At 36.3% G+C, this 25309-nt stretch overlaps 1 protein-coding gene across 1 annotated transcript in view; it reads right to left on the bottom strand.

Moving 5' to 3' along the window:
* Window positions 1–25309, bottom strand: part of THSD7A (thrombospondin type 1 domain containing 7A) — a 481774-nt gene that overhangs the window by 83398 nt on the left and 373067 nt on the right. Inside the window, exons 7-9 of the mRNA XM_013963159.2 lie at window positions 20822–21016; window positions 9048–9282; window positions 4301–4416 (exon numbers count right to left, since the gene is read on the bottom strand). Coding sequence (XP_013818613.2) covers window positions 4301–4416; window positions 9048–9282; window positions 20822–21016 — 546 coding nt within the window. The remainder of the gene's footprint in view (window positions 1–4300; window positions 4417–9047; window positions 9283–20821; window positions 21017–25309) is intronic.

Here is a 25309-nt window from a genome sequence, read left to right as displayed (position 1 = left end):
TTTAATTTCATGGCTGCAATCACCATCTGCAGTGATTTTGGAGCCCCCCAAAATAAAGTCTGACACCGTTTCCACTGTTTTTCCATCTATTTCCCATGAAGTGATGGGGCCAGATGCCATGATCTTAAATTCCTGAATGTTGAGTTTTAAGCCAACTTTTTCACTCTCCTCTTTCACTTTCATCAAGAGGCTTTTTAGTTCCTCTTCACTTTCTGCCATAAGGGTGGTGTCCTCTGCTTTCTTTCTTATACTACCAGAAAATAAGCTTCCTGATGTCAGGAAAATTGGTTTCCCTGTTTACTGATGCATACATATGTGTGTGTATATATACATACACACACACACACATACACACACACATCATGAAACTCACTACTCATTTTTATGTTCAATCGAAAACTAGAAATTGTGTCCTGCTATGCATGCAGGCTCAGTTGCTTCAGTCATGTCTAACTCTGCAACCCTATAGACTGTAGCCCACCAGGCTTTTCAGTCCATGGGGTTTCCCAGGCAAGCCTACTGGAGTGGGTTATGATTTCCTTCTCCAGGGGATCTTTCCAACCCGAGGATGGAACTGGCATCTCTTACATCTCCTCCATTGGCCAGAAGGTTCTTTACCACTAGCGCCACCTAAGCCTAATTCAATCTTCTATAACCGGCCTCAATTTTCCAACTTCACATTCTGACTTTCCCCCGGACATTCCAAGCTCCAGTGGGTTGGATCCCACTTTCTTTTGAATGGTCCATCTTTAACATGGTTACTAAGACTTTTCCTGATGCTTTTGATCACCTGGGGTTCTTTTATGCATTCTCTCTTTCAAAAAGGTCTCTTCTCCCTTCTTTTCAGCAAGATTTCCCCTGATATTTGCTCCCACAGTGGATTTTCCCTGTTTCTTCCCTAGAGCTCTTTCTGCTTTACCACTAAATCTTGTTACTGAGTCATTTAAGTCTTACATTATCTGATCTATATAGAATAGTTCTATATTTCAAATGAGATCAAAAGCTTCTTTGAAGCTTTTCTCCATAGGGCCATCAAAGTGTTAGTTAAATACAGTAATCAATAAACTAGAAATGCAATATGTATTTATACATATAGTACAGATGAGTATTAATTTAATTAATACATGCAGAGCATTTACAATTTATTTGTTCCCTCATCTGTAAAATTTTTTAAGTGCCTTATATAAGTTATTACAGTTTGTCATATAAAAATTTTATATTTTATAAATGGTCAGAGAAGAGTAAAACAGCTTTAATGCTATAAAAAGTATCAGCAGAGATCAAATTAAAAATCATGTTATTTACTTTCCAATTATAGGTTTTTAACAAGTTATATCTATTTTCTTCCTTTTCCAGACACAGATAATGCATAATAAAATAACAAATTCATAGGCTACTAAACTATTACCTAATTCTTGGACACATTTCAATATCCCAAATTACTTTCAAATGAAGGTATAATGAAATAAGATATATTTATCTGATTCCTTATTTTTAGGAGGGCTAGTCTAGCATCAATTTAATGGAATATTTCTGGTTTATTTCTTAAAATTTTTTTAATATAATCACACCAGGCTTTTTTTTTTTTTTTTTTTTTAGCTACACCACAGAGCATATAGGATTTTAGTTCCCTGACCAACCTATGCCCTCTCAGTGGAAACACAGTCTTAACCACTTGACCATCAGGGAAGTCCCTACTTTATTTCTTTAAAACACTTAAGACCAAGAGAATTGTTATTTCAAAATATTTTATGCAAAATGGAAAAATGTCCAATATAAAGAAGAGGCAAAGTTTTTCTCTACTTTCAAAAATTTTCCTTACAAATGTTAAAGTTCTGTGAGGTTATTAATCATGGTACTACCAATGTAACTGCATGTTTTGGAATTATTAGCAAATGGCTTACATCAATATAAAATATTAAGTATAAAAGTATCCAGAATAAAATTTTCAAGCACATAAATTTCATGTAATAAACAACCTTTTTCATGGTAATGATGAATAACCAACAATTATCACAGAAATATCAATCTACGGGAAACTACAACTCTATTGCTGATTGTGACCAAACTAAAGGATATCATATGCTATTTAGTTTTTAAGAAAGTAAGGAGACCGAGTCAGTTCTAATGAGGTGGATGAACGTAGAACCTATTACACAGAGTGAAGTAACTCAGAAAAACAATTATCATGTACTAATGCATATATATGGACTCTAGAAAGCTGGTACTGATGTACCTATTTCAAAAGCAGCAATGGAGACACAGACACTGACAACAGACTTATGGACAAGGTTGGGTAGGTAGAAGAGGGTGAGAGGTATGGAGAAAGTAACATGGAAACGTACATTATCATATGTAAAATAGATAGCAAATGGAAACTTGCTGTACGACTCAGGGGAAAACACCCTAGGGGGTGGGATGGGGAGGGAGGTGGGAGGGATGTTTAAGTGGGAAGGGACATGGGTAAACCTATGGCTGATTAATGTTGATGTTTGGAAGAAACCAATGCAATAGTTAAGCAAATATCCATCAATCAAAAATAAATTTAAAAAAATAAAGTAAGGGGATAAAAGAAGAAAATCTGAATAAAAATGACAAAGACATTACTATAGCAATAAAATTAAAGTCATTAACATTTTTGAAGATTTAATGATAACTCTTTTTGTCCCAAAGCCTTTAAAATGCCTTAAAAGACTTTTGATCCAGAGGTTAAGAATCCAGAGGAATTGAGAGAGTAGCATGGAAACATATACATTACTGTATGTAAAACAGATAGCCAGTGGGAATTTGCTGTAGGACACAGGGAGCTCAAGCTGGTGCTCTGTGACAACCTAAGGGGGTGGAATGGGGTGGGAGGTGGGAGGGAGGTTCAAGAGGGAGGGGATATATGTATATCTATGATCGATACATGTTGATGTATGACAGAAATCAAGACAATGTTGTAAACTGATTATCCTCCAGTTAAAAAAAAAAAAAAAAAAAAAGAACCTACTTGCCAAAGCACTGGACATGAGTTTGATCCCTGGTTCAGGAAGATCCCACATGCCACAGAGCAACTGAGCCTGAATGTCACAACTACTGAAACCTGTGCTCCACAAGAAAAGAAGACATCTCAATGAGAAGTCCCAGCATGGAAAGAACAGGGGCCCTTGTTTGCAGCAACGACAGAAAGCCCAGCAATGAAGACTGGGCACAGCCAAAAATAAATAGATAAATAAGATGTTAAAAAATGAAATAATAGAGAAAAAATTTCTATTACTTTGTGATTTATTTTATATATCAATGGTATTTAAAATAGAAAAAGTATAAAAAGGAGCCCATATTTGAACTATATAAAATAACCACACAGCAAAAACAATCAATTATGAAGTTTATAATCTTATGTAATATCTTCAGGATTAAAAAAAAATATTCTGGTAATTTAAAGCAGTTGTTAAACCAGAAGTTGATTCTTACATTAATCCCTATAGTAAGAGTCAAGAAGCATAAGTAGAAGCAGAGAAAAAACAAGATAAACGACCTCTATTTGTCAGGAGAGTAAAATAAAAAGCCGGAGACAAGGTCATCTGTGACACTGAGAGAAAGGTGCTCACTTTCTGTACAGGCTCCTAGAGGATGAGGACATCTTTCTCAGCAGCAGTGAGAAAGGACCTTATGCACATGGCATAAGCCCTCTTGGAGGCGGTTGCCATTAGCCCTACTATAGAGCCGCCAAGCAGATGAGCCACAAACTGCAGGACAATTATACCAAGAAAAAACCAAACCAAACTGGGAACAAATCCTCATCTTATAAATGCCTCATGGCATGTTAAGTGTTGGCAAAGTTACACTTTGATCATTTCCCTCTTTCCTTTATTCCCATCCTTTGGGTCACATAATTGAATCTGTAGTGAATCCCGTCCCATGGCTAATTCTTGCAGCTAAGTAGGTTGAAAACCAGGAGTACTCAGAAGATCACTTTGTATTCTTTTTGAAATACACAAGGCCACTACACATTCTTGTAGAATCAATGCTTAAGGAAACATTATGAATATAATAAAATCTAGAATATTTTCACTTAGATCTCTATCACACAGTTATTTAAGTCAGTTTTGGCATAAAACTCACTTGACTTATTTATTTGGTACTCTAAAACCTGTATTATTTTCTAGAAAGTAATCCAAATTTCATGGCATTCGTCCTAATCCAGGATCATAGAGTCAGCCCCATGTAAGAATCAAAACATTGCTCAGTCGGAGGAACTTGGAGGCCTAGAAGAGGGATCCTGGGTGAACTGCCTTCAGAACTCTTCAGGGCATACCTTCTTTACAGGAGGAAGGGCATGATGTCCAGTCGCTATATGGTGTCACGATACAGTCCTTCCTACAAGGAAGCAGACAGGGTCGTACTGTTTCAGGTCGAAGGCTTTCAGGACACCTAGGAAGAGCAAAGGGAGGTTACTAGACCTCTGTACTAACCCAGAACCAGGTAATTTATATCTTTAGAATTTTTACTTCTAAAATTGCTAAACAGTCATACATCTGTAGTATTCATCCTCCAGGATTCTTTTTATTTTTTGACAAGAACTATCTATGCAACTAAAATAATTCTTCTGAACTGAACCTCAATAAAGCTTCTCAAGTCAGGAAGTGAAAATTTAATTATAGTAATTGTGCTATGTAAGAGAAAATATATAATTATTCTTTATCCATGTGTAACAATCTATTAATAAAACTGCATTTTCTAACATGCCAAAACATATTTTGTAAAAATAAAGTACAGAGTAACCTGGAAATTTATGATTGACAATAAGCCTATTTAGTTATACAAAGGTTTAGAATTGGTTCCTTAAATTGGTAAATTTATGAAAGTTCAAATTACCAATTTAAGGAACCAATTCTAAACCTTTGTATAACTAAATAGGCTTATTGTCAATCATAAATTTCCAGGTTACTCTGTACTTTATTTTTACAAAATATGTTTAGTAAAAAGTAAATTTATAATGGCATATTCTATACATAGTACATGCTCAAAAACCAATATTGTATTTATAGCTATAAATGTCATAAAAAATAAGTAATAAGACAATAAAGTATACAGCTAATTAAGATAAATAATTTTTGTTCTGTTCCTGGTTTCATTCACTGTATTCTTATTTTTTCTTCCATTTTATTCCAAGTTTTAATTTACTGGATTTAAAATATTTTAGGTATTTTAATAAATTATAATGAGTGAATGAATATAAATAAAAAGAGTCAATAAGTAATTTAAAGAAAAACAAAACACTGTGTTTTTGACATAAATTATAGTAAAATTAGCTTAATTATAATTTTTTAAAGACACCAAAATATAAAATATATTATTAGGGACACGAGAGAAAAATAATGACAAAACACTGAAATGCCTTATACTTTATAAGGTTTCACTTCCTAGAAGAATTTCAGGAAGCTGATGGATGAGTTTTAAATATACTCTTTTGTTTATTGTGTACTTATTACATGATTTTTAAATTTCCCAATTCTTTTCTACATCTTCACAATCTGATTCTACTATCATTAGCAATCAAATGTTATCAATACTAGAAGATGCATATAAGGACAACAAAACATAATAACATAATTCATGTAACTAAAAGTAATGTTCTGATTCCTAAGAAATTTCTTTTGAGGTGGCATCATATCATCTCTGACAAGTAAGTTAAGAGGCAGTGAAGAAATGAATCAACCAATATAACTGTTGCTGGAATAACTTGGCAAATTAGTGAAAAATGGGATTTAAAAATACTCCCCATAGGAGAAGTCAAATTTCTTGTACGTCAAGATAAATTGTCTTTCAACAAGTAAGTTAATCAGGTTTTCAGAACTGAACTATGAGTGAATAAATCAACATCATTAATCTCCTTCCCGTAATTTCTATATAGCACTCTGCTGACACTTCATTTTTGATATAAGTTTTTATTTATGTGTCCTATCTCATCCATAAGTATTATATTCTATTCAACTATACAGATACATTTTTTTTTTTTGCTTACTCCGTAACAGCAGGCTTTATTTGAAAGTGGATTTTAAAAAATACATTGGATTCAGCATTTCAAAATGAAATATTCTCTCTGGTTTATGTTGAATATACGCTTGGACTTTCCTAACTGCTATGCCTAATCAAAGTCATGAACAGAAAAGAAATTTAGATAAGAATCATTAGAAGTTAATGTTTTGTTATAACTGAGATTATAAATCACTAGAATTATGTTAACCTACATTCTTAACCAGGAAACATTATATGGCAAAACCTCACATATAATCATCCTGTTAATTGTTATTGAAACTATGGAATTATTAGTAAGTATTATTGGAAGCATTCCTTCTCAATGAGGTAATTTTAGAACTCTAACAATGGGACAGCATTACTCAATTACATCCTTTTCAAATTTTAGCTGTAAATAAATCAATGGAATTTACAATGCTATCTTTGACAACCTCAAAAATTCTATTTTAGTTTAGAAATTTCCTCAGAAAGATATTTGGTTAGCTGCGGAGAACAAAATGACCAACAACAAAGCTGTTAAATGAACAGACCGATATAAATTATACAGCCTAGATCACATCCAATGAAATGAATTCAGACTTCCTTTGGTGAGGCAATTGGTTCAGTCAACATGCTTCTTTTCTCCTTTGTACTGTTTGTATTTAGTGTTTGTGGTTTAAATCAAGGAATTGATTTCCCCCCAAATCTTATTCAAGGTCAAATTAAACAGATGCGATAGGAGTTGAAGTTTGTTACTCGGAGGATAGATAAGATCAATAACATTGATTTTGCCATTGCACAGTAATCTGTTTTATTAAGAGGAGTTTAAAACAAGGTTTCTATTTGCATTTTTGTTTCAAATGTCTAGTACCGAAAAGCAGTCACTGAATTCAACCTAGCATATTTAGGCATAAGGGTAGTAATATTTTCTTTGGAATTCACAGTATTTGCTTTACTTTTTAGAACTTTTAGGGCAAAGGAAACTCATTTGATTTAACAAATCTATACTTGTATCCAGGTCATTGAATAAAGGCAGCAAGGGTAAAGCACATTTTTAATGGATTATTGTGGTGCTCTGACATGGGGCTTCAGGATATCCTTTCTATTGAATGCTTTAATGACATTAATCCACCAGGCTTTACCACACATAGGCTTGCGTGCATGTACATCCACTGCTGAGGAAAACACTCTGTAGTTTGCATAAGGGAGGAAAATATGACAGTAACATCTAAAAGGTAAATGAAACGGCAAAAGAGGACCAGAGTGAGCTTACCAGTAGAAGCTCAGAACAATAACCCTCCAATCTGAACCATGACAAGCTGGTCAGGTGATAACTCCCTGCAGCAAATATTTCTGCTTCTTTGCTTGTCCCAGCAAGTCCCACAATCCCTCAGCACTTGGGACTTCTGCTTCTGCTGTTACTGATATTGACTTTTAATATACTGCACGTTAATATCCTTTGTTACACTCATCACAAATTTAGCATCATTTTTACTGAAATATTGGTTTGGGGCTACCTATGAAACATATGGAATAGTTTCTCAATTTATTCAAATCTTTTGGCATATATTTTCTAACTACATAATTGTTTTCTAGAGAACCCAGAGTTGACATATTGTATGTGCCTTGTGAGAAACAAACAAAAAAAAACATATCAGCATAACTGGGCTAATCATTTGTTGGAGAAAATTAACAAATCAGTTATAAAAATACATGCAAAGAGGAAGAAAACTCTTATCATTGCTGATTTAGACAGCATCCATCTTTTAAAGTTCGTATCATCTTAGCCATGTGAAACATGAAAAGTAAATCCATCAGTTTTGCATGTTTCCTAATTTCTAACTAAATGATGGGGCAAAATATTGCTAAAGTCCAGAACTCTGGCCATTAGAAAAAAACAAGTCATCATGAAATTCTTATTTGTCCCCTGGAGTTTGTCATATATCAGTTACATTATTATCATTTCTCTGAAACACTAAGAAGTATTTTCAATTTTCCAAGAGAAAATAATTTCTAAGATTCATTGAGTGCTTACATTACTACTTTTTGTTTTCATTAAATTTCTGCAAATATTTTTGAAAACTGAAGCCAGAATCTGACTTAAGCAGTATGTTTAAGACCACACACGAAACCTAAGTACTCAACCAAGTTTTCAGAAATTTTTATACCACTGAAAATAAGCCATTTTTCTACCAGTGAAAAACTGATGGGTTTTACTTTTCATGTTTCACATGGCTAAGGTGATACGAACTTTAAAAGATGGATGCTGTCTAAATCGCAAATGATAAGAGTTTTCTCCCTCTTTGCATATGTTTTTATAACTGATTTATTAATTTTCTCCAAGAAATGATTAGCCCAGTTTATGCTGATATGTTTTTATTTTTTTTTTAATTTCTCACAAGGCACATACAATATGTCAACTCTCAGGTTCTCTAGCAAACTGTTTGCTGTGTTATCACACTACTTGTTAACTACAGTGAGACACTGGTGCTTTTTTCTGCTTATTCTAACCCTCATCCTATCCTAAGGCTCTGTCTTGGGAGTAAATGGTTTATTCATTTAACCATTAAAAGATGTAGTACATTTGGCCTCAGTATTTTTGATATAGTACCTTCCAAGGGAAATGAAAGGCAGATCATAGGAGGCTATTGCCCAATTCAACTAGATGGGCAGCCTCCACAGCCTACGGGTACACAGGAGGTCATTGATGACCTCCACGGCTAGGACTTTGGATACTGTCACTATTGATCAGCCAGGCCTAGAGTGAGCACTTCTTTCACTGCCTCACTAGCTCAATAAAAGCAGAAAGTGCTACTATAACACTGAAAGTAGGTACCACATGGAGAGACTTCTACAGAATTTATGGATCCCAGGTACAAGCTGTTATAACTTTATCAGTGGCTGCCTTCAAAACAGAGAAGTCTTACTCTTGAGGTCAGGTATGATGAGCATCAAACATTCCATTTCATGAAGCAAGTGAAGCCTGGGCCCATCCCTACATGGTTGATCACAGGAGTTAACTACTGTCGTTTTCAAGTCCTTACTTTTTGGGTCCCACTTGACCAACATTGACCCGTACACAGATGACTTTTCTTGTCTGCATGCCAACGGAGCAAGAGGCCTCCCCGTTCCAAGCTGCAGTTGTGTTGAAGGACGAAACTGAAGTGTCCTCGATGCACTGGCCCCAGGGTCCAGTTTGCCAGTGGTACACAGTACAGGGATGCTCGTTACAGCTGCGTACCTCTTGCAGAGCACTGCTGTTTGGGCACTGAACACCACCTACAAAAACAGACAGTATTAGCAGATTAGATATGGTGCCAACAGAAACCTTATCATCCTCTGTGCCTTGGAATTAACAATAAGAATGATACTGGCCACTTACTAGCACATGTGGCCACACACTGCTGGGAAGGCAAATCGCATGAATGGCATTGTCTGGCTTAAAACTTTGTGGTATATTTGATATTCGGTTTGGGGGACTCAGGAGGACCTCAAAGACAGGCCATTCTTCTCTAGAGAAGATGAGAAGGAGGAACAAATGAAGCCTATGTAATTCCTAACTGGAGGAAACGTGGACACTGAGAATTAATTTCTCACAAGGCACATACAATATGTCAACTCTCAGGTTCTCTAGCAAACTTTGCTGTGTTATCACACTACTTGTTAACTACAGTGAGACACTGGTGCTTTTTTGGCTTATTCTAACCCTCATTCTATCCTAAGGCTCTCTCTTGGGAGTAAACATAGAATAAATTCTATAGATGGGAAAACCCAGCATGTTCACAAATGATATCCATCAAATTGAAAGTCTTAATTATAGGTTTCAAAGTGGTGCTCATTTCAGTGAATTAGGATTTAGGCTGATTTAAAATCAATAGATGCTTTCTGACCCTCCATGTCATCACTGAAGAATACACTATACATGTATGAATGATAATACACCATATTTCTTCAAATCTAAAATGTGTGAATGACTGAGACAGACCATCATTTTATGTGTCCCAGAGAGAGTAAAATGGCATCAAATTAAACTACAATACTTTTTTTTTTTTTACTGAATGAAACATTTTATTTTATTTTATTTTTTAATTTTTATTTTTACTTTATTTTACTTCACAATACTGTATTGGTTTCACCATACATTGACATGAATCCACCACAGGTGTACATGCGATCCCAAACATGAACCCCCCTCCCACCTCCCTCCCCACAACATCCCTCTGGGTCATCCCCATGCACCAGCCCCAAGCATGCTGTATCCTGCATTGGACATAGACTGGTGATTCGATTCTTACATGATACTGCAATACTTTTTTATCAACTCTAATTTTTACTGTATGCTCACCCAAATAGCTTTGTATGACTTATTTAAATACTTTTAAAAAAATGTACCACTTTTACATAAATTAAAAGGGAAGATATTCCTAAAACTTCTTTACATTCAGAATCCAAATCTCTCAAGTAGCTTATTAGTTGACACTCATCAAAGTTTGTGTTCTCCTACATATATCATCTCTGTGGCATCACATGCATTGGTTATCCAGGATTTCTTAAAGAGTATTCCCTGTTGTCTCCAGAGTTTTTTTTTTTTCCAGGATACTGGTACCTATTTCTAAGTTCTAATGTGGCTCCATTTTTAATTGTACCAGAAGATGTTTGTCAATGAAAGATTTAAGCAAGCAACCAAGGGAGGGTTTATTTTCCTTCCTTAAATGGCCCTTACCTGTTTTTATTTCCTTGTTTTTGGTAGAAATATTATGGGGTTGCTGAAACTCCAGTACTTTGGCCACCTCATGCGAAGAGTTGACTCATTGGAAAAGACTCTGATGCTGGGAGGGATTGGGGGCAGGAGAAGAAGGGGACGACCGAGGATGAGATGGCTGGAGGGCATCACTGACTGGATGGACGTGAGTCTGAGTGAACTCCGGGAGTTGGTGATGGACAGGGAGGCCTGGCGTGCTGCGATTCATGGGGTCACAGAGAGTCGGACACGACTGAGCGACTGAACTGAACTGAACTGATTGCTCTGAGGAATAACAATGAAATTCCCAAGTACTAGCAATGACAACTATAACTGTTGCTTGGCCACAGTGATTTTAAAATGAACCTAATATAAGATGCAGTAATTACAGAGATGATAAAGGGTTAAACACATGTGTCCTTTAATCAATAGAATGTGGTACGGAGTTGTCAATATGGAACTCTTTTTTAACATGCTGGGCCCATTATAAGTACTTTATAGGTGGGATCTCATTTTATATCCACAGCTGCTGAACAAATTAAAAATTATGAAGTGGATGAGTCCAGATAGCTTAAATGATGCAGTCACAGGAGCAGTTGGGAATTTATGGAGTCTGGTGTTTTTTTGTTTTTACCTAAATGCTATTTGTGATGCCAGCTCTGAAAATAAAAAGCTTTATCCTGTTAAAAACAGAGTATTTGGAGGAATTTATTGTTTACTTTATTGACAATTTGATCTAGTCACACTTATGTAGTCTCTGGATTTCATTTTAAGAATAGAAAATAACTGGTTGTTCACATGGAACAGTGGAACCCTGGGTGTTCATCATACATATCTGTGATAGTAAATGGAGGAATACTGAACATAATAAGAGGTGGGCTTTAGATATTAGGAAAGCAAGTTTTAAAAAGTATGAAATGTTAAGAAGAGTGATTCAATAGCTAGTGACCCTAATTTGGCAGGAGACCTGAGTTCGATCCCTGGGTTGGGAAGATCTCATGGAGAAGGGAATGGCAACCCACTCCAGTATTCTTGCCTGGAGAATCCCGTGGACAGAGGAACCTGGCAGGCTACAGTCCATGGGGTCACAGAGTCAGACACAACTGAGCAACTAACATTAATATGGGGGATGGCTCCTAAAGTTTGAGATCTGGGTAAAAGTAATAAGCAAAATCACACCCTGAGCTGATCTTTAGGTATCATTTCATTTGTGACTAAGGACATCCCTCTATTCAGCATGTAAATCAGCAGGCAATTCATGTGATAATTTAACTGTAATTTATAGTCACTTATGCAATGTTGAACATGGGATCAACATCAGAATAACCTGTCTTAAACAGCATTTCATTACTTGTCCCCTGCTTCATGAAGGTGAAAACATCTGTCACAGCTCATATCCTATCTCCCATCACACAGCTCAGCAACCCGGGGAGCAAGGAGGTTAGTATCTGAATAGGGACAACTCCTAAACCTGCTAACTGGATTGGAGAGAAGTAAATGAGCACTCTTATTACCGACTTCCCTGAGGCTCTAGATTTATCCAATGGTATTTCTCAGGAAAACACATGCTAACTGTAGAAAAATATGTTCATTGTTACATAACCATTTAAAACTATATCTTCTTATTTAATAGTGAAATTACCCCTCCTCAATTGAATAATGTTTTTACTTACCCCATTTTTACTTTGAATATATGTATGCTATGTAAGTTGTGATTTTAAAACTCTGAATTATTTTTGACATTGGAATTGACTGGTTGGTTTTGAAAAAAATAATAAGAAAAGAGCTTCTACAACATCAGCATAATGCGTCCAGGAACTGCAAGATAACTATTAAGTTTACAAACATAAAGACTATTTATTTTCTTGCCCCAATCTACATTAAAGCCACATCAGCATTTTCGGTGTGGTGTCAAGATATTTGCACAGATAAGTCCCTGTGTGGTCTTAATTATAATAACTATGTGGCAATTTGGAAAGCATGGCTTGGATAATCAGTCACTGCAGCACTGTCATGTTGTTTGGGGAATACTTTTATGGTTGAAAAATTGATAGTTATGATACTGAATTTATTTATTATTTATAGGAAGATTTAATTCCAGACATCTGGGAATATTCCCATTCCTGTAGTACTGAGATTATAAAATGTCACCTGTGATAAAATTAGTGACAAGTGTATTTTTTAAAATCCTCTTATACATAAAAATATATGCTTCATATTAATGTGACTATTTTGGCTTTCTATCATTTCACCAAAAGGAAAGATTTTATAATACTTTGATGAACTTCTGCTATATAAATAAACTTTCATGTGCATACAAAAATGCCAATTATAATATGCAAAACTTCTCTCAGAAACTAAATATGACTTTTCCTCCCTACCATCAAGCCCAAAAGACCTTGGTTGGGAGACATTTAACAGAGCTGTTGTTTTTGAGTATGGCATTGAAGTCCTTACATTTTAGATGACAGACTGGAGAGGAAACAAAAGAGAATCTTTTCAGGGACTTCCCCTGTGGTTCACTGGCTAAGACTCTGAGCTTCTAGTGCAGGAGGCCAGTGTTCGATCCCTGGTCAGGGAACTAGTCCCACATGCTGCCACTAAAGATCCTGTATATCACAACTAAGACCCTGGCACAGCCAAAGAAATAAATAAAATAAATAAGTGGTTTTTAAAAAAAGACCTTCTCAAAACATTAATTGAATACCTATGAACTGACTGCAATATGCAATGGTTACCTATGCTTTAAGGGATAGTCTAGAGGGGTTAGAAATAGAAATAATTCTTGCTAATCTCAAGGATCTTACAGTGCAGTGGAGAGAAGTATAGGAGTGATAATATATGCAAAGACTTGAGTACAATTCTAGGTGAATGCAATAATATAATGATAAAGAATATGACAATTATGTTAAAAGAGGTATTTAGTATAACTGAGATTCAAAAGTTTAAAATTACATTAGTTTGGGGGATACTAAAAATGACTAAGGTTGTTGAGATGAGGCATTGAGATGACTTTTGAAGAAATAGGAGTTCGATAAGCAGAGTTCTGGGAAGAGAGACAAGGAAGAGAAAATTTAATTTAAGCAGAAGAGAAACTAAATAAAAGCTGAGGCACTCAGGCAGGTATGACCCTGGGAATTAGCAATATTGATGCAGTCAACTGGAGTGCAGAGTTCACACAGGGAAGTAACTGACGATAAGGCTAAAAAAATGGACTAGGCTCAGGGTAAGAAGAGGCTGTTACAGTGTACTGTGAATTACAATTTTAAGATACTTGTAGCTTTGCCTGCTATTGCAGCAATAATACCTTTGACAGCAGACTACTGGTGGGTGAAAAGCAATGGCATGATTTCAGGGAGTTTAACTGGAAGTGCGTTAGTCACAGAGAACCTCAAGAGACATTGGGGCAGCCACCGCCCGCTCCATTTTTTTTCCCCTTGTAGTAAGGGACAAAAGATATCCCACAGTAGAGTCTGTATAAGTCCTGCAAGACTGTAGGAACAGACTGAAGTGGTGGTCATGTAGGAACAGACTGAAGCAGAACTGCTCTTTCAAAGTCAGTAGCAGGAAGATGGGGAAGTGGCAGTATTTACTTAGAAGTCAGAGTTATGTGTGTATGTACACTTAAAATAGATCCTGATCTCTTCAAATTCCTCTATAGGAAATAGAGGTACTTCCTGGTTTTCAGAACTAACATCATACCACTGTAAAAATGATACAAGGTAAAACAGAAATATTTATCCCCTCAATGTTTTATACTGCAAAGTAAAACTTCTGAGGACTACTAATTATTTGAGGAAAAACTGGCATAATTTTATTTCAATTTGCATCTATTTTCTGCAAGTACAAAGAAGGTGTAAAGACACATTAACACTTGGCTCAAGTTATAATATCAGGTCACTCTGAACTCTGCAAAAATAATATTCTCTTATAGCTTGCTTTTTAAAGATAATTGACTATAATGAGAAGAGAAGTTGTTATACTTATGGAAAACACTTTGAAAATCTTATTTTTCCTTTTAAACCAAGTTTGTTAAGAACCTGCAACATGAGCTAAAGAATGGAGAAGGTCATAAATATAACATCAATTTTTAATTTTTTAAAAAAATCAATATACTACTATTTATATAAAAAATATGTCAAACTTAAGTGTTAAAGGATTGAATTCTTTTAGAATTCCTGAAATAATTCTAAAGTAGCTCTTGGGACCCATCCTGTATTTTCACACTATACAAAGAAGATTTTTACATCAAAGTGTCAAACAAATCTAAAAGCAAATTATTAATCTTATTTAACCAAAAGTCAAGGCTTTTGAAGTAAGACACATACACACAAGTTTATTTTCAAGTTGAAAAGAAATATTTTTGTATTAACTATCTTCCATTATGCCATTTGTGATTTGGTTTACAAATGACAATATTTCAGTAAGAGGCATTTTATGACATTTTGGTTTACTGCCGATACACAAAATAACAGGTTACATATTGTTACTCAAAGATTATATGAAAAGCAATTGTATTCAAATTATTTTTATTCTATTATTTTTTATGTTTAACTTTGAACTAACCCCAAAACTATAGGGATATTTAAAATGTTACCAATAATTTTTTCCCCTCGATCATATGGAAGAAGTTATTGAAATGATGCTCCATTACCCGAAATACTTCAGTACGTATTTCCTGCAATCAAGGGCATTTTCCTATACATAAGCATATGCAATATTCAGGATTAGGCAATTAATACTGATGCATTATTTCCATCCAGTCCTCAGACCCATTTAAACTTGCCAATTATCTCAGAACGTTTTTTATAATAAAAGGACCTGGTTCAGAATCAACTATTACATTTAGAGCTTATGTCCGGCTAGTTTCCTTCAATCTTTCTCAATCTTTCCTTAATTTTCATAACTTAGACACTTCTGAAGATCAGGGGCCAGTTATTTTGTAGACTCTCTTCCAGGCAGGGGCTGTCAGATGTTCCCTCATGATCAGACCCTACAATATGCATCTTTGACAGGGACGGTACGGACATGACATCATGCTCTCACCGTACCACGCCAGGAACACATCCTTTGTATCTGCCCCATTACTGATGATGTAAACTTTGATTATTGGGTTAACATAGTGTCTGTCAAACTTCTTCATTAGAAGGGTACTTAAGACTGTAAAATATAATGCTCTTCATCAGACTTCCAATTAATTTATTTATATCAAGTATGGATTCATGGCTTCCTTAGTTAATGTATAGAAATAGCTATTATTGTTAATTTGCATTCACATTGCTCCTGTATGTGGCCAGTGGGAGACTCTTCAAGCTAGCTTCTCTGACCTTTTTTTAATTTCACTTTGATTTTATACTAGAGTAGAGTTGGTTTACAATGTTGTGTTAGCTTCAGGCATAAAGCAAAGTGATTCAGTTACATATATGTGTGTGTATGTCCACTTTTTTTCAGATTCTTTTCACATATAGCTTATTACAGAATATTGAGTAGAGTTCTCTATGCTAAACGGTAGGTCCTTATTAGTTCTCTATTTTATATATACAATAGTGTGACCTTTTGAAATATTTTCCTCTTCTTTTCTTTCTGGCACAAGATCCTCCAGGCACATCTTGTACTTTTGCTATCCCAGCCCTAGAATCAGCTATTTCTCCAAGAAGCCCTGGCTCCTTTCATTGGAGAATGGTATTAGATGCCAAGATCTCAGTGCTGAACGCACTAACTGCTCATAGGGTCCCACTGCTCCCATGTCATTTCAGGGAACAGAGCTAACACATGTATACATCTATAATATGAATATATATCTTACTTATACTTGAATTTTATGTATTTTTATGTCTAGGACTTCCCTGATAGCTCTATTGATAAAGAATTCGGCTGCAATGTAGGAGACCCTGGTTCAATTTCTGGGTTGGGAAGATCCCCTGGAGAAGGCTACTCACTCCAGAATTCTTGGGTTTCCTTGGTGGCTCAGATGGTAAAGAATCTGCCCACAAGGCAGGAGACCTGGGTTTGATCCCTGAGTTGGGAAGATCTTCTGGAGAAGGGAAAGGCTACCCACTCTAGTATTGTGGCCTAGAGAATTCCATGGGCTGTATAGTCCATGGGGTTGCAAAGAGTTGGACACAACTGAGTGACTACACTTTCACTTTCATGTATAGATTTACAAATTGAACACCATGAATTCACACTGATAACTTCAAATTCCAATATAATACAACAAGGTTTACTCTAGTTTGCTTTCTTAACATATTCAAAACTCCCTTCTTTAGCAATAAGAAACCCAACTATTATGTTTAATACATGTACCTATTTGGTCAACCAACTGCCCTCACCAATCTCCCACTGCCATCTTCACTGCTCCCCCCATGGGCCACCTTCATCACTCTGCTCATACTCTGACACCCTGCATTCAACCACTCCACTTTATTGAAACCCTCCTCAACCCTGCGTGGCTCCGACACCTCCCCCGGGTTGGTTTCCTCAACGCTAAGATTCCCTCTTCATCCTGCTTGTGCTTTCACTCTCTTGTGCAATCCATGTGCCCCTCCCTTTAGACTTCTCAGTGTCTCTGACATTTCAGGTCAGGCCATCCTTTTCTCACTGGGGATGCCCATCTCACTCAGGCTGGGCTCTGACAACCCACCCTGGATCACTACAGACCACCCCCTCCTGCCCACCTGCTGCACAGATGCTCAACTGTTTGGCTCCACTTAATAACTTTGCAGATAAAACTGTTCACGAAGGGAGCTAAAGAGCCTAGAAAGGACAGGAAGGAAAGGGAAAAGAAAGTATAGCACGAGGTAAAGGGAAGTGCTATTCTATTATTTTACCATTCTTTTAATAGGAATAAGAAAATAATGAGTCATAACATTTTAACAATGGAGAGTGTGTCTAGTTCATCGGGATCATATGGAATACTCCTGTATCTCACACACTTATATATACACACATGGATATAAATGCACACAGAAATAGAGGTAGATACACAGACACATATACAAAAGAAGACTGATAAACCAGCGGTAAGATCAATAGCCAGCACTCCTTTCTTTCCAGCACACAGTAGGAATGTATTTCCCCTGCCCCTGCTGAAATTAGGTTCAAATTCAAGTCATGAGTATGTGACCTGCTTTGATAATGAAATGTCAATTGGAATGATATAAATCACTCTGGATGAAAGAATTTAGTTGCTGACTCTCTTAAAACAGATAAGAGTCCCCAGCTATCTTCTTCCTATCGCATGAAGATTCTGAGGTAGGCCTTCATACGGAGGTGCAATGCTGAGACATTTCATGGGGGACAAACTGTCATGGAGAGTTACCTATCACTGTAGCAAAATTCCCAAGAGGGAAAAAAAAATTGTTCTATTAAGTTACTGAATTTATGGGCTTACTGAAGTACAACTTTGACTTCATCAATACAGAGGTTATATAATCTCCAGTATAATGTATAATGGTGACATTTTTACTGAGATGAAAGTACAAATGAATAGGTTATAGCATTTATTTTGTAAATCCAGATAATGCTTTGCACATGAACTTGTAAGTTATTTCATCAGAAAATCATTTAATTTCATGTCTAAACAATCAATACATAATTTTATTAATGTAATCTTTACCCTTAAGGTTATCATAGTCATATTCTGATCCACAGATAATTAAGAAGATCAGGCTTCCCAGATAGCGCTAGTGGTAAAGAACCCATCTGTTAATGATGGAGACGTTCGATTCTTGGGTTGGAAAGATCTCTTGGGGGCGGGTATGGCAACCCACTCCAGTATTCTTGCCTGGTGGGCTATGGTCCACCGTGTTGCAGAGTCAGAAACAACTGAAGCAACTTAGATACATGCACACATGACACGTACAAGTATTAATTCTCGGGGAATAATAGAAAAAATAGATTTTGTGCAGAATTATAAAAAGGTTATCTAATTGGCAGGGAAATGTATCTTAAACTTCTTGCAAATTAGTTTCTAAATCATGTAAAAAATAGCTTCAGAATTAGAAAATACTTATTTTGAAGGAAAGAAAATGTGTTTCAGTGTCAAGTAAATAACAGGTATTAAATTGTCTTTGAAGGGCAAATTCTTCATCAAATATTTCACATAATGATACTAGTTTCTGTAGCTGTTATTAACAGAGACAAATAACAGCAGATTCTCCATTGACTGAATCTCCTCTACAGTTTCCACTTAAAATAATGTTTTGAGTTCACGGGCTTCCCTTGTAGCTCAGCTGGTAAAGAATCCGCCTGCAATGTGGGATACCTGGGTTGGATCCCTGGGTTGGGGAGATCCCCTGGAGAAGAGAAAGGCTACCTCTCCAGTATTCTGATCTGGGGAATTTCATAGTCCACGGGGTCTCAAGGAGTCGGACACAACTGAGTGACATTCACCTGACCTTTATGATTAATTATTTATACATTTATAATTCTCCAGCATGTGTTTCTTATGATGCAGCTGTTAGCCTTCATTAAAAATTATCCAAGTCCCATCCTTTCAAACTAAGCAGATGATACATACCAAAGAGCAATCATAAATTCCTGCCTTTAAAGCATTTCATGACCTTTCAGTGTGAAGCATCATGTCTACAGAAATAATGATCTGGTGAGTTCTGCAAGCATGGCAAAATCTCAGCCATGTGACTCATAGGGCGAAAAGTCACTCATTACTAGTCACACAGCAAGTGTCTGCAGAGTATAATGGATTTATAGGAAGCAGGGTGACCACAGATCTAATTTTAATGAAGCCCAAGACATAATTTGAGCTGATAGAGTGTGAAGTCTGAATATAATCTATACAAGGGTAGAGTTATTGTCTGACAACATAAGGAATATAATTTTTTCTTGGAAAGGTTCTATGTTTTCTATTAGGTTCCACAAATACATTCTTATTTTGGCAGCAAAAAATTATGTTTATATTGAGATGACAAGAAAAAAGTGTTTGGACACTTCAAAAATTTTAAATTTTCTCACAGGTTGACTATTTTAAATACGTTACATTTTCTCCTATGCCTTAAGGCCAACATATTTTTGGCCTTATGATTTTTCACAGAATAACATACAAAGAAAGCAAATTTGATTAAAAAAGAACATGAGCAGATTTCTATCAATAAAATGTTTCATAAACAGGAAAATGAAATAGGCAATGTGAAAACTCTTCCAAAATTGATTAACTAGGGGTATACATAAAGAAACATGTGCTTACTACAAATAGAAATCGTTAACTAGTGTTAAATGTGAATGAAAATAGTCATTCAGCCTATATTAAATAACATATGCCTATATTCTTGAGACAGAACACGTGACACGTGACAGATCTTGACTTATTTCTGTGTTTTCCTTACTCCTGTGTTATTTTCCAGAATGACAAGATTAAGTATGACATCTCACCCAGTCACACAGAGGCCAAATTAGCATTCAGATACAAACTTGAGAGACCATTACCAAGAGCCTTGTATTTCTTGACAATGGAGCTTGCATGGTATGAATATATGAAAAACTTGTGCTTTATTCACCCAATAGCATGAAGTGATTAAGGAGCAACATATTTTAAAAGTGAACACAATCTACATGTGAGACTCAGAGCCTATGTTCAGAAACCTGAATGGTAGAAAATCCATGTCATTTTCAGTCAAGCAACAGTCATGGTGGTGATTATTTTAAATAAAGTTTAGTAGTTATGAGAAGGTAGAATAGGATTTAACTGGGAAAAATTGACTACTAAAATGAGAAAACAATGAAACCTGTCATTTTGAATTTAAGGAGTCATTTTCAGATTTCTCCACAAGCTTAACACTTTGAAGTAGAAAGAACCTGAGTTATTAAGAGGGAGGGAAGGAAAAGTGAATTCATTTTTCAAAGTCTTTTCTCTTTTACTAAAGATCTATGTTCAAGGTTAATATTAAGGAACAGGAGCAAGCTGCCTAATATGTCAACAGATATTACAGCTCCTTGGTTTCCTGGGTTTCAGGAAGCTGATTTTTGTGGAACTATCACTGTATCCAGGCTGTACACACAGTGAAAGGCATACCAGCTTCTGGAAGAGATCTGAGTCCCTTCTGAAGCTGGTAACCTTACCTTCCTCTCCTGCATAGGCCAGGATGGACCGTGCTCGTATCTGTTTTCCTTCTGTGGTTTTTCCTGAGCAGGTGTGAGAGCAGGAGGACCACGTTGACCACATGCTGAGCACACAGTCCTTGGGACAGGGCACATCGCAGGCAACGGGGATGGGGAAGATGGCGTCTCTGCACAGCTGTCTGTCAACTTCTTCTCCTGGGAAAGACATCATCACCAACAGTCCATCATTTTAAAATAATGTAAAATGAGCTACTGAAACCAGACGGGCACCAGAATAAATTAGCTTACTTTCCTTTTGTTCTCTGTTAAAAGCCAACAACAACAAAAAAGAGTCACTGTCTACTACAGCCAGATGTTAAAAAAATACCAGGAATGAATAAACAGATCCCCAAATGAAGCTTTTTTATTATCAATGTTTAGGTATATAGACAAAACGCATTGCTTCAAGTATTTTATGCTGTAATACCTGCCCAGGAAATGATGTTTATAGATATTAATCTCTGCAATAAAGAACATCAGTGAACTATGTCTACCCCCTTTATTTAATTGTTGGAGATGAGCCATCATTCACAAATGATTCTATCCATAGCATGTACCATTTGTGTTCATGAAACCAACTCATAGTCGCTATTTGTAAACTCCTGTGTCTCCCAGGGAATTTATTTTTGTACAACTGGCAACCTTTTTCTTTCATTTAAAAATGACTTTGTTAGCTGGAAATAAACAGGAAGCATAAATAGGACAGTATTATAAAACCACTGGCTATAGCGATCCCATTTTGAAAGGGGAGAAAAGAACAAGGTACACAAATAGCAGAAGCAAGATGTTGTCACTCCAGTGCTTAAAGCTCTTCAGCAGTTTCCTTCTGCTCTTAAGATAAGGCTAGATTTCTCAAAAGTTTATGAGACTTCAAACCCCATGGCTCTTGCTTCCGTTTCTGGCTTCATCTCACTTCAGTCTTCCTGTTACCCCAAAGCCCTAGAGTCTGGCACTTATTTGGTGTTTTTTGAGTGAATGAAGTGAGATATACAAAAGGCCAATGAGAAAGAAAATTTTGTTGCTGTTAATAAATGCCAAAGAAACCTAGAATAATTACAAATAAGTGATCAAAATACAGTATGAAAAAAGTCTGAACTCTGTTGGATAGCTGGTAAGCGTAGGAGCTAATGAGGTCATTCAAACAGAGTAACACAAAATACAAACAAGCAAAATTAATTTGCCATTTTTCCATAGGCTATATCCATAATTCTGGATGAGTATTATCAGAAATGTGTGCTTTAAGGCATTATGCATTCAGATGAGAAAAGGTGACTAATCTTGCGTTTGTTCATTGTTATAAGCAAACACCTCAGCTTTGTCACTGATGGAGGGTTAGAAGGATCATTTTAATGGACAGTCGTTTATTCATATATTTTAAAAACAAGACAAAAAATCAGAAGTCAATTGGAAATGCTCTAACATTTTAAATAGCTACTAGTTTGTAGGGCTTTAAATCATCAGGCAAAATCAAAAGTCAATTATAATGCACTTACATGTTAACAATCACTAGTTTGCAAGGATTTAAAGTATTAGACTTGCTCACTAGTAAGACTCTCTAAAATGAAGCTGAGTCATCATTACATCATTCATTCTCCTTTAGTTACTCTGACCAGCGAGATCTCTTTTGAGTTTGCCTTATATCCCATAAATGACATGATAGATTATAGGATAGAGTACAAAAATCATTATAATACAAGGCATGTAATATTTTATCATTTAAATAACAATGATGACTCTTGTGTTTCCTAGATTTTTTTTGTTAGTGCAAAGAGTGACTTGCATATGTTTTATTTCCTTTGTTGTTATCTTTTATTGTTTCATCTACTTTCACCCACTTTTGTTTCCAATAGTCTGTAAAATGTAAGGCAAGTTTGGGGCTACAGTTTTGTTTTCTATAATAGTTACCTAATCATTTTTACTCAGAAAAATTTAATTCATTCTGTAGCATTTGAGGAAAGACTGCTACCTGTGTGTTATTACATTAATTTGGATGACATAAGTAATATATTTCTGTTGCACATAGCATAAATCTGAGTTCCCTCGTGGCTCAAGCAGTAAAGAATTTGCCTACAATGCAGGAGACCCAGGTTTGATCTCTGGGTCGGGAAGATCCCATGGAGAAGGAAATGGCAACCCATTCCAGTACTCTTGCCTGGGAAATCCCATGGACAGAGGAGCCTGGTGGGCTACAGACTATGAGGTCGCAAAGAAGGACACGACTGAGTAACCGACACTTTGACTTCACTTTCTCTCATAGTTTAAGCCTAAGAGATATACAGTTTTAACCTTTTTTGCTTTCTGAATTTTTTTTTTCAACTTGTGTCCCACATCTGATGTCAGCTCTTTTTCACTCATCATTTTTGGTTTAGTTACGTGTTAATATATTTTCCTGTAGTTGCATTCCTTCTAGAGTCTCCTTAACCCGCTGTGGAGCTCTGAAGATCCACTTTGGATCTGACCTCCAAGATTTCAGCGTTTAGTTTACTCCTCCCCTGCCCCCTGAGCTCTGTCACATGTGACCTTGCCTGTTTGTCCCCTAACGGCTCCTGATTGCCCATCTTGGTCTTGCATCCAAATACCAGTACTATGTCCTAGCCACAGTGGCTTTTTCCCCTTTCCTCCTACAGACCAATCTCACTGTTGCCTCGTTGCTCTTCACTTTTCAGGAATCTTTCAGATCCTCACACAGTAGATTGCTTCTCACCATGCAGGTTTCAGTTCAGTTGTCTCCCTGTGAGGGGAGCTTTGAAAGTGAAAGTCGCTTAGTTGTGTCCGACTCTTTGTGTTCCCATGGAATACAGTCCATGGAATTCTCCAGGCCAGAATACTGGAGTGGGTACCCTTTCCCTTCTCCAGGGGATCTTTCCAACCCAGGAATTGAAATGGGGTCTTCTGCATTGCAGGAGGATTCTTTACCAACTGAGCTATCAGAGACTGACCAGATGCAATTTCATAGTAGCTTCATTTTATTTTCATTTTAGTGAGTCGTACTCACTAGTGAGCAAGTCTAATAATTTAAAGCCTATTTTCTAGTTTCACTAGAAACTATTGTAATGAATTGTTTACATGTCTAGTATCTGATCCTGCTACTAGAGTATGAGTTTGATAAGGGCATGATTCTTATCTGCCTTGCTCATTATTTTATACTTAGAACCCAAAGAGCACCAGTCACCTAGTAGGCATGAAATAATCTTCTGCTATGTAAACAGATAAATTAATTAACCTGAAGTTACTGTTCTAGGGAACAGAAGGCTGGACTAGACGCATATGGGTTTAAGCACAGTATTTCTTCAATGGCCATGTATTCCACTGCTTGAGGACTGTGCTAAGGTGTATGCAGAGGACGGCCAGTAGCACAATCCAGAGTTTGCCAGAAATGCAGTCTCTCAGTTCCCACTCATAAATTGTGACTTTCATTTTCAAATGATTCCTGGGTGATCTGTATGCAGGTAAAACTAGAAAAGGATTGCTTTAAGATTTTTCAGCCCTTATTCTCTTGTGGTTTGATTAGAACCAAATTGCCTTGTGAAAGAGAAGCATATAAAACAAATTCATCCAGATTTCATACCTAACATCATTCATTTCTCTGTCAGACACCCTTTTAAGCCTCTATATCTGGGTGAAAACAGTCATTCAATGAATAGTTACTGATTGCCCATCCTTGGTCAGGCACTGTGCCACGAATATTATACACATCATCCCAGCTAATTGTGACAACAATCTTTTTTTTTTTTTTAGGTATACTTGACATACGATGCTACATTACTTTTAGGTATATACAGTCATCACAGTAAGTCCAATTAACATTTCCATATGATTACATATACATAAACATTATTTTAAGGAGATAAAAACTGTTTGCATGACACTACCAGAGAAAATATAGCAGTGAATCAAACATAAAGATATAAAATATCAGGTTAATTTATAATCTTTCCATAGAAATGGAAATTCCATTTTTTCCATATCAACCCCCCTATTATTAGGACCCTTTCAACCACCATATGTCTCCATTATAGAACCATCTGAGACTCTGATTATCTGAATGTGCATCCCCATAACTCCAGGCAGGCACATCTGATTATCATTACGGCGACTAGCATTGTTCTATGACTCATTCAGGCACAGAATTTTTTTTTTTTTTTTCTTTAATCTTTCTGAAGTTGAAGTAAAGTGCTACTCGCTCAGTTGTGTCCTGACTCTTTGCAGTCCTGTGGACTGGAGCCTACCAGGCTCCTCTGTCCACAGAATTCTCCAGGCAAGAATACTGGAGTGGGTTGCCATTTCCCTCTCCAGGGGCTCTTCCCAACCCAGGGATCAAACCTGGGTCTCCGGCATCGCAGGCAGATTCTTTTGTCTGAGCCACCAGGGAAGCCTTTTCTGAGGTTAATTTCTTGTTATTCTGAATGTGATGCCAACATTTAGAATCCTCCTCATGCTTGCCTTTCT

This window comes from Capra hircus, chromosome 4, assembly GCF_001704415.2.
Source record: "Capra hircus breed San Clemente chromosome 4, ASM170441v1, whole genome shotgun sequence".
In the NCBI taxonomy this organism is placed as follows: Eukaryota; Metazoa; Chordata; class Mammalia; order Artiodactyla; family Bovidae; genus Capra; species Capra hircus.
This window is presented reverse-complemented; position numbering and strand designations above follow the sequence as displayed.